General features: G+C 35.7%; 2 protein-coding genes across 2 annotated transcripts; one reads left to right on the forward strand and one right to left on the reverse strand.

Annotated features, from left to right (window-relative positions):
• Positions 1–1,795: 1,795 nt before the first annotated feature.
• Positions 1,796–10,355, reverse strand: cux2a (cut-like homeobox 2a). Its single transcript, XM_055198233.2, has 11 exons — positions 10,183–10,355; positions 9,059–9,090; positions 8,758–8,923; positions 8,374–8,432; positions 8,257–8,293; positions 7,558–7,639; positions 5,471–5,977; positions 3,525–4,046; positions 3,025–3,213; positions 2,657–2,924; positions 1,796–2,532 (listed from the first exon to the last, which is right to left on the reverse strand). Exons 1-11 carry the CDS (start codon positions 10,264–10,266, stop codon positions 2,235–2,237), a joined length of 2,244 nt encoding a protein of 747 aa, XP_055054208.2. The 5' UTR covers positions 10,267–10,355; the 3' UTR covers positions 1,796–2,234.
• On the forward strand, positions 8,206–17,213 carry myl2a (myosin, light chain 2a, regulatory, cardiac, slow). The gene is made up of 9 exons (XM_073860554.1): positions 8,206–8,305; positions 8,839–8,933; positions 13,577–13,832; positions 14,392–14,489; positions 15,039–15,114; positions 15,220–15,324; positions 16,711–16,789; positions 16,868–16,916; positions 17,014–17,213. The coding sequence occupies exons 4-9, from the start codon at positions 14,394–14,396 to the stop codon at positions 17,116–17,118; spliced, it is 510 nt and encodes a 169-aa protein (XP_073716655.1). The 5' UTR covers positions 8,206–8,305; positions 8,839–8,933; positions 13,577–13,832; positions 14,392–14,393; the 3' UTR covers positions 17,119–17,213.
• The last annotated feature ends 1,928 nt before the right edge of the window (positions 17,214–19,141 follow it).

The following is a 19,141-nucleotide window of genomic DNA, read 5'->3' on the forward strand; positions in this document are numbered from 1 at the left end:
ATTTGTGAATTTTTGTCAAGAGAGATTCAGATTTTAGATATAGTTTAGATATAAACATCTCCATTGTGAATCGTCGACTGCAGATGACTTTTTTTGTGTTGGGAGTGTTTTACCGATGATGACAAGGAGCACGATCAAGATACAAAAAGACCAGTCTGTATAAAAATAAAGACGCGTCACAAGAGATGCACCGAGCATACTATGATAAACCCATGTTTTGTTTAGCATTTATATTATTGTGTTTTTTTTTAATAAAAATGATGGTTAAACCAGTGGCGTCTCGTGACTGCTCATCCGAGGGGCGCAAATTCAAAATATGTGTTCGGAGTGTCGTGTGTTGCTTGTGTTTTCAAAATATCCCTGCTGAAAAAAAAACAATAAAACCATTACAGAAAATTCTAATGGTTTCCATTAAAATACCAGTAGGAACCATTAGCTTTTACCATTAAACCCACTACACTGTAGTGTGTTTTGGGCCATATTCCATTAGAACCAATAAAATTCCCAATAAAACCATTAGAATTTTCTGTAATGGCTTTGTTTTTTTTCCAGCAAGGATTTGTTTGTTGTGTCATGTGAACCACGGGCATCACGTGTTTTGTCAAAATAAGTGCCTGCTGCACACGCATCAAAACTGTTTAGGATAACAGAGTTCACAAAATACATGCAAGACACTCCCTTAACAGTAAACTCTGATTACGCATTGGATTTTGCGAGTATCTGGCAAACGTGAGTGTCTCTTTTATCATAAACCCTTTAGACGCGTCTGCAGCAGGCACTTATTTTGACAAGACACGTGATGCACACAGGCTCACTTGATGCACCGAACACATATTTTGAAATTATGAACCACACACATGATGGGCTACATACATGTTGTGACGAACTTCACATGGAGCGCCCTTGAAACAGAAGTCACCGGCTGCCACTGGGCTAAACTATGGTTATTGTAGTGGGGCACTGGTAAATTTGTGGTTACTATGGTTTTTAAAATACCATAGTTAAACTATAATTGATGTAGGGTCTTCAGGGTCAGAAGAAAATATAAACAAAGAATATTAATACATCACATCAAGAAAAAGGAGAAAATAAAAAACCTAAACGAAAAAAATTTACTAAGACCATGAAAACAAAATTTCAGGCTTCCATCCACAAATCAAATTTTGATGGGTTAATATCCATAAACCATAAAGCGATTAACATATATATTTTGATTGATTAAATTTAAACCATCACTGCACCGAGAACAAAGTGATTTTGACTGAGCTTGTATAGAGAATTTGAACAGATTATGAACTAAACTACAGAACTGGTTTATTGGCTTTAATAATACTTAATGGCCAGCACAGTGAACGGTATTAATAACAAATTCATCATTTAAAGAAATGTGACACCCTGCATTTATGTGGTAAATTCGTTCAGGACCGATTTCCCAGATCGGGATTATCTTAAACCAGGACTAGGCCTTAGTTAAATTAGGATATTTAGATTATTTTTAAAAGCATATTTTATAAATAAACATTACTGGTGTATTCCTCGAGACACAACACTCACATGATATATTTTAAGATATGTCAGAGCAAGTTGTTTTCGATCGAGACAACACCAACATTTCTGTTAGTTTGGGACTAGGCTTAAGTCCGGTCTTCCTGGGTGGATTAACTGAATCAAATCTGCTGTAATCTACAGTTATATACATTTCACAGAGACCAGTCATTAGACGTTTAAGAACTTTTGGGGCACTTTTATCAGGATAAAAAGTAATAAAATATTAACCGACTACAAACTCAGTAAAAGCTTTTCATTCAATTTAATTTTGAAAATGTATTTGCATTTCTAATGCAAACCTTTATTGTATTAAGACAAAAAACAAAAAATAAGCACAGATGAATATGTCCAAACGACAGCATTACTTTCAGAAAAATACAACTAAAGGTACAAATAGTGCTTATATTTACGTTTTTTCTTTAACTAATTTTCATACTATTATTCACAGTTTTTTATGTTTTCACAATAAGGATTTAAATGTTCTCAAACGAGTTTACAAAATGATAAAAAATTCAAATAGTGAAATCAAATGTAAATGCATGTGAAGTGTCAGATAGCTCAAAATGGATCACATTCAGTGATGAATTAGGGTGCAGATGTGTGCATAAGACATTGCAAGTTCATTAAGATTTTTATTGCGTTCCTGATGTTTTTCTTCAACTTACTGTTTGACTTAAATCTTTGCTTTACGTATTGAAGTTATTAGATGAATGCATCCCCCATAAAGAAGGGCCAGGAGACATTGACTCATCAGCTTCCTCTCGCTTTATCCTCATGCCAGATTGAACGCCAACAGAAACATAAATACTGTGTTCTTCATCTCTTTGTAGTCCTGCATCTTCTTCTATTCTAGCATCAACTGGTTCCTGTTTTATCGTGACTAAACTTGCATCAAGATTTTTGGGACTGGTTGGACTCTGGATTTTGTGTACAGGTTCATAGGATCTTCCTCCATAACAGCTATCCCGTCTACTTGACCTTGACCTGGTTAGATAAAAGCAGCAAAAGGTTTTAAATTACCTTCAGTTCTTTCAAGGTCAAACTTTCCATTTACACAAAACTTGCATAACCCATATAAAAAGACAGGTTGTGGTGATCCTTTACTAACCTGTAGTTGTTGAACCAGTTATGAACAGTGCTAATTTTAAGGCCTAGTTGTTTTGCGAGCAACTTTATGGTCTTTTGAGAGGGGTACGGCTCCTGCTGATAAGACTTTTTTAAAATCTCTTTCTCCTGAGGTGTGAAAACAGCACGCTGCTTCTTGGACACATCAAACGGTCCTGAACAACCAGTAACACCAAGCTTGCTTCCCATTGCATCCAACGTCGTTCCCTGCGTCTCGCTTTCTGATCCAATCAGAGAACGTTTGAGATGAGCTGCAATGCAATCATTAAACATTTTACTCAATTTATTTCACACAAACTACTTGGACTACTTCTTTTTACAGTCATCTACTTTTGCCAATCACACATTTACCTCTCTGGCCCATTATCTTCATAGCGTTCAGTTTTTGGACATGGCGAGGGTCCTGGAGCCACAGATTCATACGAATGAAATTCTCCTTCCCTTTCACACTCAGTTTTCTCCAGGGTTTGGGATGAGACAGCAGTTCAGATACAGAGCTTTGTGTTAAACCAAGTACTGCCTCCCCAAATAGACGTTGACCTGAAACATGACGCTTAAATAAATCTACACAGAAAACTTCTTTTGTCACATACTATTTTTTCGCCTACTATAAAGTATGCGGTTTCAGATTATTTGGTCATCCAGGTACTTAAAGTGCACGTTCCAGTGTGAACATACAATTTACTGTACAATATTTATAATACAAAATTTAGTGCATAAGTATGCAATTTGGTATGCACTTCATCACGCCTAACACAACTCTCTGAGTATGAGCAGTAAGGAGAGTCAGACTTGCCAAACAGAAATAATGCACCTGTATCCTTTGCATGTAAACCACTCCGTCTCCTCACCTATATTGTTGACTGTGAGAACTTCCTTCACTCTTTTGGTGATGTTGAATGTGTCTAACTCCTCGATGTCCAGACTGGTGTTGATACCAGTACGATCATCAGAAACTTCCTCTAGAGCTGTTGTCTTTTTTCCCAACTGCACTGATGCCATTTTATTGTAAAATCCATGGTTACTCCAGTCTGATTCAACAGTAAACATCTGTGACGTACCTTGACTCGAAAAGCAATCAATGGAGGAGAGAGAAGAAGAACGAGAGTGTAATGGTTTTGTGGTATCAATCTCACTTTGGACTTTTTGGATGATGCTTTGTACAAAAACCGTTCGGGATAGACTGCTGGGATCCAGTCTCCCCGAATCAACGTCTTTCTGCTTCATCATGGAATTGTCACATTGTGTAGTGCAGATATTTTTCGTTGTACGAGTTGAAGTGCTCATCTCTTGTTTGGCCTGCTCAAGAATGTTTCTTATAATGTTGTCTGATGTATCTCCATCCCTTGAAGGTCTCCTGTCATACTCTTCCACTGAAATGTGACACAAACATACATATACACCGAGTTAGCCTAGTAAATGGTGAGAGAGAGAGAGCAAGAAAGGGCAAGCGAGGGAGAGAGAGAGGGGCGAGCAAGGGTGAGAGAGAGTGAACCAGAGGTAGAGAGAGAATGAACCAGAGCAAGAGTGGGCAAGGGTGAGAGAGCAAAAGTAATCCAGAGGGAGAGAGAGAGTGAGTGAGTGAGATTGAGCAGAGTGAACCAGAGCAAGAGTGAGCGAGAGCAAAAGTGAGCGAGAGAGTGCACCAGAGCGAGAGTGCGAGAGAGAGCGACAACCAGGGCGAGGGTGAGCGAGAGTGAATTAGAGGGAGAGTGAACCATAGCAAGAGAGAGAGTGAGAGTGATACAGAGCGAGAGTGAACCCCAGCGAAAGTAAGCAAGAGAAAAAGCGTGAGAGAGTGCACCAGAGCGAGAGTGAGCAAGACTGAGAGTGTGAGAGAGAGCGAGAGTGAACCCTATTGAGAGTAAACCCTAGCAAGAGTGAGAGAGTGAACCCTAGCGAGAGTGAACCCTAGCGAGAGTGAGCCAGAGCGAGAGTGGGCAAGAGTGAGAGAGTGAAAGTAAACCAGAGGGAGAGAGAGAGCGAGAGTGAGTGAGATTGAGCAGAGTGAACCAGAGCAAAAGTGAGCGAGAGCAAAAGCGAGCGAGAGCAAAAGCGAGCGAGAGAGTGAGAGAGAGTGCACCAGAGCAAGAGTGCGAGAGAGCTAGAACCAGGGTGAGGGTGAGCGAGAGTGAATTAGAGCGAAAGTGAACCATAGCAAGAGAGAGAGTGAGAGTGATACAGAGCGAGAGCGAGCGAGAGTAAACCAGAGCGAGAGCAAGCAAAACCAGAGCAAGAGTGAGAGCGAGCAAGCGAGAGAGAGAGAGTTCACCAGAGCGAGAGTGAGCAAGAGACCAAGTGTGAGAGCAAGCAAGAGTGAGAGTGAACGAGCGAGAGTGAGCAAGAGCGAGAGTGAACCAGAGAGAGATTGAACCAGAGCAAGAGTGAGCGAGACAGTGAGAGTGAACCAGAGAGACAGTGAACCAGAGCGAGCGAGAGAGATAGAGTAAGAGAGAGCAATTGTGAGTCAGAGTGAGAGACCGCGAGAGAGTGAACCAGAGCGAGCGAGAGCCAAAGTGAGAGTGAGAGAGTGCACCAGAGCGAGAGTGAGTGAGAGAGAGAGAGAAAGAGAGAGAGAGAGAGAGAGAGAGAGCGCACCAGAGCGAGAGTGAGCGAGATGAGAGTTAAAAATATATAAAAACTATATTATTTAAATGTTACACTTTAAAGGGTTTTTATCCATTTTGTTCAAAGATCACAAATGGATTATTGAATGTATTTTAAAGCCTAATTGTTTTATGTTTAGCACTGTAAACACACAAAAAAACTTTAGTTTAGTTATAAGTATCTGTCTCACCTCTCAGTCGATCTTGGATGTTCCTGAGCGTTTGAATGCCGTTTGCATCTGACAGAAAGTGTTTGATTCTTATGAACGGTTCTCTACCTCTGACGGTCAGTTTATTCCAAGGTTTGGGTCGGGACAGTATGTCGCTCACGGTCCCTTGAGAAAGACCCAGCACATAGTGGGCGAACACTCGCTGGGCGATATTGTGTGTCTGAAGGATCTCTTTCACCTGTTGGGTGATTCTGGTGGTGTCAAGCTGATCTTCATCCTGGTCCATAAACTCATCAGTCTGTGTGTTATAAACTTCACTCTCATCACTGATACTGTGCTTTAAAAAACAATCCTGGGGAAACTCTTGGGATGTCAGATAAGTGATGTCATGCTCTTCTTTAATGGCTGTTTGGAGGTATAGAGATGATGATGAAGATGATGATGATCTCCTGTTGACCGCAGATGATTCATTTAATGATTCCTGATCAATCTCCACCGGTGTCTTCAACTCCATCTTGACAACAGGATCTGACCATAATCAAAGACAAACACATTACTAGACTGTTGTTGACTAATGACAATTGCATAACCAACACTATGCTTTACTGTATTTTGATAAATGTAATGAAGATGTCCTAGATTAATATTGGACATACATGATGTTGGAAAGACAGCATGTTAAGTTAAGGTTTAATAGGCTTTATGCCCAGCTGCACTACTTCCTGAACTTCAGCCAGCTCCTTGTTTCCTGTCTGCCATTATTGGACAAACTGATTAATCCAGATGTGTCTGAATATTGTTGTTGTGACTACTGAGGTCAGGCACACCTGGATTAATCAGTTTGTTTGTGACTACTGAGGTCAGGCACATTTGGATTAATTAGTTTGTCCAATAATGGCAGACAGGAAACAAGAAGCTGGCTGAAGTTCAGGAATTAGTGCAGCTGGGCATAAAGCCTATTGCTTAGTTACTAAAAGTCTTCTACAGAGACGTGTTTTTATGCAAACAGTAAGTGATACTTTCATGTCACCTAATATAAGAAATTAACTTTTATACGTTAAAATGTATATAATTGTGTCACCTGTGTGTGTCCATTAAACCTCAACACTCTGCGTTTGGGTTTTCTGAGCAAAATGATGTCACTTTGTGTTCAAAGACCAAATATATCTGTTTTTCATGTTTAAGTGCTATAATTGGGTCCCTGCTTTTATCAAAGTAGAAAATGTGAAAGATCAACTCAGTAACTTAGTTTTGGTAAATCATTCTCTGCAAGCATGTTAAAATGAAAAATTGGTTCCCCTTGTGATGTCAGAAGGGGATATCTGCACTATCCAACCATAGCACTGCCATCAAGTGCAGAGCTCATTTGGATTTTAAATGACACAAGTTGGCAATTTAAACATGGTATAATAAATGATCTATATGGTATTTTAAGCTAGAACTTCAAATACGTTCTCTGGGGACACCAAAGATATATTTTACATTAGTGCTGCCTCACGATTAGTCATGACTAATCGTTTGCAGAATAAAAGTTTTTGTTTACATAATATATGTGTGTGTACTGTGTATAATAATTATGTATAAATACACACAAACACGCACGCATGTATATAATTAAGAAACATTTGCATGCATACATACACGTTTATATTTATATATAATTTATATTATACATAGATATAAATATTTATCATATAAATATTTTTTTCTTAAAATTATACATGTATGTGTGTGTATTTATATAGACATAATTATTATACACTGTACACACACATACATTATGTAAATAAAAACTTTTATTCTGCAAGCGATTAGTCGCGACTAATCGTGAGACAGCACTATTTGACATCTTAAAAAAGTATTGGGAAATGTCCACTTTAAATATTTACATAATTTTTCATTATGAACAACGCAGTATGGTGATCGTCTTTTTTTTAAAAAGTATGTTTTTGCTAATTTGTAATTAAAGAGACACACACAAATTTGCCATATTAGGTGACCATTGCATACTCTGTGTTGTATGTAGAGACAACAAACATGCTTAACAAAGACAATTAATCTATAAATCAAACTGATAGAACAAATAACATTAATTGCCAAACAGTTACCATTGTCACCGATGGGCTGCACATATAAAGCTGCACTTTGTCTTTCTGAGATGCTGTTAACATCTGATGGTGACTCAGAGACCTAAGAGAGAGAGAACTGGTCAGTAAAGCTGCAGGTGTATTTACAAAAAAATTATAATGTGACCATCAAATAATGTGACTGTAGGCATTGAAAGTTACGTTTAGGATTGTGGAAAACAACCGTCAGCCTCGCATCCTGTTTCACACCATTATAAATATGTGACCCTGGACCTCAAAACCAGCCATATTGTAGCAATAGCCAACAATACATTGAATGGGTCAAAATTATTATTATTTTTATCCCAAAATTCAGAATGTCCCATCAAGATTTTTGTATTTTTCCTACTGTAAACATTATTTTCCAAGCTCACACGTGTACTGTTTAGTTATAAGTAAAAATATATTAGGATCTTATTTTCAATGTGTGTAATTATCTAGTAGTGACAATGATTACTCACTCAGTTAATGTCAATATACAACCTCACATTCTGTATGGTAACATTGCTGCTGATGTATTGATGCAACTAAATTGATGTGCGTTTACAAGGCTAAATCGATGTGTATGTCTGTGTCACATTTAAATAGTTTGATATATTAAATCTTATCTACTACACCATTCACAGCAATAAACTGTGGAAATGTTGGTGGTGATGGAGGGTTTGCGAGCGGCTGTCTTACCTGCACATCATGAGGGTTACCGGCGGTCTGAAGACTGCTGCAGATACCAGTAAAGACAGGTTTAATGTTGTCCAGACAATTTTGATCATCATGTTAAAAAAATGATAAATATGAGACCTGAGCTCAGCTTTGATCTTCATATAATCCTGCTGTGAATCTAACTTGGCCTGAAGTATCTAAAAAGCAAACGCACACACAAACTATTATTGCATACTTTTTACTATTAATGCATACTTTAAAAATCCATCATTTATTATTTGCCCTCATGTCATTTCAAACACACCCACTCTTTTTTGCAATGGGCAACAACCCAGTATGTTGGGTTGAACAACCCAGCATAGGTTAAATTACAAACCAACAGGGCCTTTTTGGCCCATTGTTGGGTTGAAAATTGCCCGGCATTTTTCAGAGTGTTGTTTTTTGATGTTGTTATTGCAGAATATTTTTGAAGAAAGGCATGGTAAATTTTTCAATAATCATATATGATGAACTGTACTCTACCTGAATATCTTGTACTTTATTGGTTAGTTGTTGCTGTAGCTGTGTAATATGATTGGCTGTTCTCTCTTTGATTTCCTGCAGCATTAGCTGAAGACGATAAACTTCCTCACGCAGATGCAGAATCTCACGATCTCTCCTGACCACCATCATCTCCAGATCTTCAGAGCTACACATGAGTAAAATACACCATTACAACCTTCAGTCAAATACTGAATTCATGTTGAAAACTAATTCACATTAAGGCATCATCTAAAAATATAAACATAAGCCTCAGATCTGACAAGAACTAATGAAGTGTTACCACAGTGATGCTGCCGGAAAGATGCTGAGCTCCTGTTAATATGAAGATAGATAGACATGGTCAGTGATTTAAAAAAAGGGTTTTATCTAAAACCATACAGAAAAGGAGATATGACATCTCAGTGTCACTTGTGTACTCGTGACAGTGAACATCTTGCATTAACAATGTGCATGGTGATCGTCATGATTTTACTTTGGAATAACTTAAAAATCATCCTTTTAAAAGAAAGAGAGAAAACCTAAAAATCATTAAATCAATGCATCAAAGTTAAAAAATTATTAAACAGTATTTTTTAAAAAAAAGTAAACTTTATATTTACTGTGTAAAAAAAGAGTTGTTTTGCGTGTAAAGCACTTCATCACAAAAAAAACTGTTAAAAACATCCAAAAAACACCACATGTCAAAAAAATATATTTTCAAATATGATTTTAAATATATTTTTAAAAAAAAGTGTTGTGTGTATGTGCTGAAATATATTTTTAAATACATTTTTAAATGTGTTTACAAAAATTGATTTTTTAATACAATATATTTTTTGGATTTTTTTTGTACATTTTGAAATATATTTTATGGATTTATATTCAGGTCACATTGGAAGAAAAACATTGTCTGTTATTAACTTGGTAACATAAAAAATTAATTATTACATTAATTAATTATTATATTTTTATTATAAAGTTAAAAATTAATTTTTAAAGTAAAATATACTTATAAATGTAAATTTTATACAAACTTTTATATTTTGCCTAGGAAAAATATATTTTTTGCTGTACTGTATGGTGAAATTATAAGTGTATTTGTTGCCCCTAAAATACATTTTTAATGAAATGTTTATATATATATATATATAAAGGTTAAAACTAAATATATTTTCAAATTTAAAAATGTATTTAAGCTTTACTTCTACAAAATGTATTTAGCAAATCTTTATATTATATTATATTTTGGCCAAAGATATAATGGGACATTAACGTACATTTGAATGTAAAAACTACATTGATGTTTTTTGTCAGTCACCCCATTAACTGATGTACAGTTTCAGATACAATCAACATTATATACCAAACAAGTGCAAACAAATCCTGACCCAGTAAACATAAAGTAAAGAAAAACAGAATACATACCATATGATTGTTGAAAGTGCTGTTGGTTTCCATGTTGGTCTCTTGAACAAAGAGGATCTTACTGACTGCGTGCTTCACTAACATCTGAGTCGAGCTGAGAGACGAGTCAAACACCCAACACAAGATCAATACATCCGATCAATACATCCAATCAATACCTGCAACCAAAGAACTCAATCAATTAATCAATAGATCAGCTGTGGGCGGAGCTCAATCAGTCAATCAATCAATCAGTCTGCGGGGTGCATGTGCTTGGATTTGTTCTCATTGCTGTTAAGGATATTCAAATGCAATTACAGAAATCTGATTTTCCTTATGTTTATGTCAGAGATGTATATTATTGTATACTAGTTCACATACTTTTACATGCTAAAATGTTAGACTAAAATTAGTTTTGATGGTGACAGATTTCAAGAGCAGATTTAATTTTCCAGCTAATAGCATGCAATCAAATTCCTCTTTTATACAAAAAAAAAATAAAAATCAAATCCACAGCAATGTTTTGGCGTGGTAACTACAAAGTCTTTTATATAAATTGTAGCTATTGGTTGTATTGATCCTGTTTATTGATTTGAAACTCTCAGTGCACAGTATTGATTTTCCACAGCAGAGCCTCAGATGAATTTAAATAAACTCTGTGCATTACTCTTTGATTTGCTCAATTCTTTGATTTAGCCATTCATTCTGACAGCATGTGAAATATCTAAATAATCTTTTAATTTATTTTAAATAAACACATATTTGCCACATTTTCCAAGCTGTGCATAGAGCAAGTTCAGTATTAAAATTGAGCGGCATACCTGGATATCAATGTTGTTTATATAGTCAGCTCACTAGACACAGCTGTTGTGTTTAACTTAGTCCCGAGGCTTTCAAACAGAAGAAACCAAATCTCTTTTTTTAATGTAACCATGATGTCATATTATTACAGTAGGCTACAGCATGAGAATATAGCCAAACTCACACATGCACAGTTCAATAACTGATCAATAGTCAATAACTGCCCTAGATGAAGGAGATATCTGCTTATTATTATAACTTTAAACAGTTTTAATAAAAGATTTAGGTAAACTTACAGAAAAATTTATAAAAAAAAGCAGTAGAGATGAGAATCAATCATAATTCATTATGGAAATATTACAGTGATTTAACTGCATGATATCACTGATACAGCAATGCAAATACATGATTGTTAATGTAGTTATACAGGAGCAAAAACTTACATTTAGAAAAAAATATTTCACTAATTATTAAAGGGGTAGTTCACCCAAAAATGAAAATTCTGTCATTATTTACTCACTCTCATGTTGTTACAAACCTGTATACATTTCTTTGATAAACATGAAGGAAGATATTTTGAGAAATGTTTTTAAACAACCGTGCGTGGACCCCATTCACTTCCATAGTAGAAAAAAAGAATACTATGGAAGTAAATGGGATCCACGAATGCTTTTTGATTACAAACATTTCTTGAAATATCTTCCTTTGTGTTCATCAGAACAAAGAAATATACAGGTTTGTAACAACACGGGGGCGACTAAATGATGACAGAATTTTTTGGTAAACTATCCCTTTAAAGCATCAGTTTACCGAATCTGCAGATCTGGGGCGCCATTTACTTCCATAGTATTATTTTTTCCTAATATGGAATTCAATGGTGCCCCAGATCTGTTTGCTTATACATTCTTCAAAATATATTTTTTTGTATGTATTTAGCAGAAATATATACAGGTTTGAAAAACATTACGGGTGAGTAAATGATGACAGAGTTTTCATTTTTTTGGCATACTATCCCTTTAAGATCAAATTGAAATTTTGAAAGCAATGCATGGTATTAAGGATAATATAATTATTATTATTTATAATAGTAAATGCTAATATAGATGCACAGTGGTGTAGTGCAGGGTATACGCAGGTATACGAAGTATACCCACCTCTTTATTTGATGGCATGGGGTATACCCACTTCTACTGGGGGCATAAATTAAAAGTATACCCACTTCTCCAGACACCACTACACCACTGTAGATGCACATACTTTGGTGACAGCTGAGGATTTTTATAAAAGCTTTGTAAAAGTACTGTGGTTTTATATTTCAAGTCTTCTAAAGCCATAAGATAGTCAAGGCGTGTTACAGTTTGTTTGAAGTTAATTCTGCTAAATCTCAAAAGACTCACTGGTTTAAAATTACATGAGGGAAGGTATGATAAAAATGTTTGTGAACTGTTAAAGTGATAAAATGTTCATATTTATGTGTACATTATTAAACCCATTTGCATTTATGCATTGTATCCAAAGCGACACAAAGTGCATTAATTCAGTGCATTGTCTTCCATGTTGAACCTATGAACTTTTGTATAGAGACAGGTGCTCCTGTTTAGCTCAGTGCAAAGGTATTGGGTTCAAACCCAGAGGATGCACACAGCCTACTCAAAATGTAGATCTTGTAATGCACTGTAAGTTGCTTTTGGAGGCCCAGACCTCTTTGTCTTTAATAAAGGACACAAGATGACCCGTCAATCATTTCAAACATTTCTGTCTATTAATTGCTGTAGATAATAACATGCAGAGCGACATTCATCAATGGGGAAACTGAAGTGTCATTACAGCTGTTTAACGCCTGTAGAGTAATTCAGCTCATTGCTAATAGGTATGGCATGTGAATATGCGAGTCACGCATTACTGCCCTGCATGTGGCAGCCGTGCATTGTGTTACTGACAGGTTAATATGTACTACAGTATGCAGACAGCAAAACTACACAAGGGTCTCTCACTTTCACAATGAGTTTATGTTTCTAAGAACTGAAATATTTTTTTGTTCAGATATTCAAGCTCTTTATCTGAGCACAGTTTAAGCATTGTTGAAAGCAATGGTGAAGGCCTAGGAGAGCGTGTGTGAGATTATAACAATTGAGAAATTAAGGAGATATTAAGGAAAATAAAAGGTGCTAGCGGTCCATCACAGCAATGCCGTTTAAAGGGCCATTTTTGGTTCCATGTGAATGTAGGACGTGTATAAAAGTAACACACTGTAAACAAGCATGTTTTGGTGATGTGCACACTGTGCATTAAGCTTTAAGACAACCAAATGCTCTTTAAAGTCAATATGTACGTTTTGTTCATCAATGCATTTCATTCTAATGTAAATCTTCATCTTAAACTTTAAAACTTCTCTACTTTTGAAATGATTATCCCAAATCCATATCAACCAGCTGTTTGCATTCTGGTATGTATCACAACCTTTTCTGTCCCTGATATACATCAGTAAAATTGTTAGTAATGGTCATTTTACACTGAAGCTGAAGTATTATGGAAAACCTGAAATAAATGAGGAGGTAAGATGAACATCGGACAGCTGAGCAATGACCAGACATTTCTTCCATGTGTCCTCCAGAGAGTAAGACCCTGTTATTCTAAACCACTGTTGTTCCTAAAACACAATGGACCTTGAGGTTGGGGGTACAGGCCTGCGTGCGAGCGTATATGAAGAACCACCATCTACCTGTCACTTCCTAAAGAGGACATGTGTTATTTATATCAGCCAGTAGACAACGGCACGGATCATCTACAAAAGGCCTCCGTCTGAACTTGATTGTTCAGCTGCAGTTCAGGAGTCTGTCATTGTTCTGCGCGCCTCCATCCTACGACAGCCATGGTGAGTAACCAAAAGAGATTTACAAATGCATATTGCATTTACATTATGCACGAGGCAGATGCTTTTATCCAGAGCGACTTACAAGGTATACATTTTTGTGAGTATGTGTATAATAATGAATAATCATTTAATGCAATGCATGCATTGATTAAAAAAAAATATATATATATACATTTCTTTTTCTTTCTATTTTATTCATTATACACATACTATAAATATATTTTTGTATAATAAATAATAATAATTTAATGCAATGCATGCATTGATTAAAAATATGCATGCATTGATTAAAAAAATGCATGCAATGCATTAAATGATTATTCATATATATATTGGCCAGGATGATTAATTCGACAAGGTTTGGATTTAAACTAAACAAATTCCTCTGTTGCATGTTTGCAATTCAATAAATTCCTCACCTTCTAGTAATTCAGATTCCAGTTTAACAACCTGTGGTCTTAACTGGCTATGGCATCTTATTCTAGCATTGTTCAATCTGATCTCAGATCTGTGTGTGTGTATAAATATCGGTCACCTGAATGTTTGTTTTTTATCCATGGCACCCAAGAAAGCAAAGAAAAGGGCTGCAGAAGGAGCAAACTCCAATGTCTTCTCCATGTTCGAACAGGCTCAGATCCAGGAGTTCAAAGAGGTCTGATGGCTCGTGTATTTCTCCCTTTTGTTTTTTTGATCCGTCCCTATCGAGTCATTCATAATGAGCACAGCTGATATTGTCTCAAAGGCGCCCGCTGTGACCCCCACTGTGGAATCTGATATTCCTGTCTGATCCCTATTGAGAGCCGATACATATATTTATAGAGGCGCTTCTTAACAGGCCAAATTCTGTTGGGACACAGGTGTGCCATTGTCTCCGTGTTCCTAAACAACTGGTGTTGTGCCAGGTTCATAATATTCCATAAGGAACGAAAAGGCACAAATGAAAACTTTTTAATATCTTCATGGAATTCAGCTGGAAGACAACAGAAACTTTAGCTTGAGTATTTTGATTTTCCATGAGAAAAAGACCCCAGACCACCAGACTAAAATATATACAATAGAGATGTCTCCAAATGGTATTTTCAAGACAAAAATATCTCTAATCAAAGATTTTTTTTAGTTTAATAAGTGTCCCACGATCAACCTTTGAGTAATGAGCTATTTTCCTCGTTGGATAAAAAAATGTTTCTCCGCATGTATTCAGGCGTTTACCATCATGGATCAGAACAGAGATGGATTCATTGACAAAAATGATCTGAGAGACACGTTTGCAGCTCTAGGTTGGTTTATGCAAGTTTTCAAGATGCGTCTATAAGCAAAATTTTGTTTTTTTCACATCACTAATATATTTTATAATATTTCCTATTTTGTCATTTGACTGACAGGACGTCTGAATGTGAAACAAGAAGAGATTGACGACATGTTGAAGGAGGCATCAGGGCCAATCAATTTTACAGTTTTCCTTACTATGTTTGGAGAGAAACTCAAGGGTAAGAATTGAAGACCAAGACCAAAACTTTTTTTAAACACACAAGAGTTCTGCTTTAAAATCTAGTGAGCTGCCTTTGTAGATAACACTTTAAAGATGTTGTATATTGGTATTTTTATACTATTGGGCTGTTGAATGCTTTATTCTGATTGTTTGAGAAATGTTCTTTGATAAACGGACACCTAACCTGGCAAATGTCTTAAAAATAACCACCAGAGCAATGTCTGTAGTAGCCATAGTATAAGGAATGATGGACTATTGAATATCATTGGTGCCGTGCCGCATTACCACATTGGGTGTGCATTCCCATACGGCAAAAAATTTTTTTTTAAGTATACAAAAAATGGCCCAAAAATATATTTCCTGAAATATATTTTTGGAATATGTTTACCAAAAAATTTATTTTTTGCAGATTAATTTTTTGGCCATTTCTGTATATTTTTAAATGTATTTTAAAAACTAATTTTAAAGCATTAAAAATGTATTTAGCCCTCCATATATTTCAATTTAAGGAAATATATTCATGTATTATAGGTTATAAACCTGTAAAAATAACATTTTAAAATGGTTAAAATTAAAGGTGCAGTGTGTAGTTTTTAGAAAAATCTCTTGATAGAAATGCAAAATAATATACAAAACTATATTGTCAGGGGTGTATAAAGACCTTTTATAATGAACCCTTGTGTTTTTATTACCTTAGAATGAGACGTTTTTATCTGCATACCGAGGGTCCCCTTACATGGAAGCCGCCATTTTGTGCCGCCATGTTTCTACAGTAAAAAAGTTTGTCCGTTAAGGGATCTAAGTTGTCTCGACGGACAAGACTCGGTGGGGGCTACCGTAGCTCCTCAAAAGCGAGGTGTGAGCAGTGAACTGAGCCATTGGTTACAATTCGCAACCTAAGCACTAGATGCAGCTAAAATGTACACACTGCACCTTTAAATATATTTTGAATATATAATACATTATTTAATGTATAGTACATTTTTGCCATATGGGATGTAAAATTGGAAATTTAATGGCTTGCCTTTGAAATACATTTTAAAATATATGTTGATATATGAAGGTTAAAACTAAATATATTTCCAAATTCAAAAATATATTTGAGCATTACTTCCTACAAAATGTATTTAGGATATATTTAATATATATTTTTGGTCAGATAATTATTTTTTTGCCGTATGGGTTGTTTTTAAATAATTCAACGGCCCATTGTCAATTATTCCTTACATCAATAATGATATTTATACATAAAAATTAAAAAATTGAAATAAATTGAGCTAATTAAATTTACAGATTATGATGTCAAACAGGCCGTTATGTATTGTTTGACATCTAGATTTGTTCATTGATGTGTTTTTAGTGATTGAAGTTTGTTATATTACAGGTGCTGATCCAGAGGAAACCATCCTAAACGCTTTTAAAGTATTCGATCCGGAGGGAAATGGAATTCTGAAGAAGGAATAGTAAGATATTCCGTATTTCATTATTTTAACACTTTAGACAAACAGAGATGAAAATAGTTTTTATGCATTTCTGTTCAGTGTTACAGAGATGTTGACCACACAAGCAGACAGATTTTCTCCAGAAGAGGTGAGGGAGCTCTCAAACATCCTGTACAGGTGACAGTGATGGTGACAGGTTGCCACGGATACAATGACAGTTCCACTGATGGTTCTCTCTTCCACAGATGGAGCAGATGTTTATCGCCTTCCCTCCAGATGCTATGGGAAACCTGGACTACAAAAATCTGGTTCACATCATTACACACGGAGAGGACAAGGATCAGGAATAGTTTATTAGCAGTGCTTACTGTGTGTTTGTACCCACCCACTTATTTATGATCGACAGGCTTTACTATGTGAATAAAGTCATTTTTAGTTACTAAAATATTGTGGAATATTTTTCAATATATAAAATTGTCTGTTTTTGTAAAATTAACATGTCAGGTGTCACCCCACAGACCCTAAAGTCTTGTAGATTAGGTGAACTGGAGTTACTAAATTCCCCTTAGGTGTTTAAGAACATTTTAAATTATTACTAAATACTGGTTGTTATCATGAATATAGCCATAGAAGCTGGCATGGCATTAAAATGTAAATAAATGGTTTTATTATAGATTTTTTTATTATATGAGAAAATTATATAAGAAGAATGAGACTTCGGTACAGACCAATTATAATAAAGTATTTCAGAGAGACATATACTGTGGGTTATAAACATACACATACTATTAAAAACTATTTCAGCACTGAAAGATGTTGCAAATACTTACAATTAGATAAACACCAAGACAGTGAAATTGTTAATGAAAGTCATTGGATGTCTTTAGATTATCATCTTTTAGTAAGTTTGTTGCAGCGGTTATGTTACAGTACATTTTTCTCTTGTATGTGTCTTTGTAGCAAATTACCTTTATTCTTCTCCATTTCTGTTGTTTTCCAAGTGATGTACATTTGGGTCATTCTGTCCATTAGTGAACAATTAGTCTGCACAATCCTTTTATTGTAATCCTATTAAACTTCAGCATTTTGCACTATGAATAAAACTCAAATCACATGGCCTCCATTACACTAAATCCTAAATATAGGCATACAGTTTAAAACATAGAAACATAGTTATTAATATAACAGTGTGACAATTACAAATCATTAGAAATGAAACAGTGAATTTTTTAATAAGTTTAATACTTCGTTTAAAAGTACATTTTAAAAAATGAATTTTTTTTGGTAGCGATGCCATTTTGCTCCTCAATGGACCATTTCTTTATTAACTTTTTAGTCTGAGCAAACTTGCAACTACAAAGAACCTCTTGTGAGCCTTTGACATCTTCCCATGTACATCTAATGGAAAACTGATTTGCTGAAGGCCCTACCCTTTTATTATATTGTAATAAATAGTTTCAAATGCATATTAACTTTTTAAAAAAGTTTCAATGGTTCAGCATTACAGAATTGTTTTTCACCAAAGAACATATCACCGTTTCACAAAAATATTAGGCAGACATACAGCTCTGTCTCGTGTGTGGTGTTTTTAAAGCTCTGTGTGTTTCTTGACCCTCGCTGTATGAATTCTGATAACAGGTGGCGCTGCTTTTATTATTTGCTGGGATAAAGTCTTAGGCCCGTGCTGTTATTTCTGTGCGCGGACTGTAATGTAATACGAAGCTTGTCTGTTTGATGCCACGCGTCCCGGCGCGAGCTGCTTCCTTTGGGAAAAGAAAGAGTGTCTGATTGAGCTGTGCTCCGTATGATATTGCATACCATCCTAATGTTTTCATTGCTGGTGTTTGGGAACATGAGCATCACTAACTTTAATGATTTGAATAAATGCGCAATTCAGTGCGTAACGGTGCGCTGTCAAAAAAAAAAATAGGCTGCAATTGTCCCACAACAGGAACCATATTTTAACATATTATTTATATGTCAATACAAATATGCTATACTTTCACTATAATTAGGGCACGTTTCTTTAGGTAACTCCTAACAAAAGTGCGTGTTACTCAAATTAAGTGCGTAACTCAGTGGGCAACCGTTTGCGCTTTTAAAACCAATGCGTAACTCCAGTTTGGAACATGAATGATAGCCTACCGTAAAACGTGGAGCTTTAGGGTAGATGTGCTATTACTTGCACTACAGTGTCAGTATGTGTCTATGGTTTTCTTTTTGGCAGATGACAGGTGGGACATCCCACAGATTTGAGTTGTAGGAGGCACCTGGGACCAGAATATCATGGAGAGTTTGGGAAGCACTTAAATGCCACACTCATTTAATCCTGAGGCTGAAGTGTGCTGCTGTATTGTTGGTAACAGATTGAAG

This window comes from Misgurnus anguillicaudatus, chromosome 22 (assembly GCF_027580225.2).
Source record: "Misgurnus anguillicaudatus chromosome 22, ASM2758022v2, whole genome shotgun sequence".
In the NCBI taxonomy this organism is placed as follows: Eukaryota; Metazoa; Chordata; class Actinopteri; order Cypriniformes; family Cobitidae; genus Misgurnus; species Misgurnus anguillicaudatus.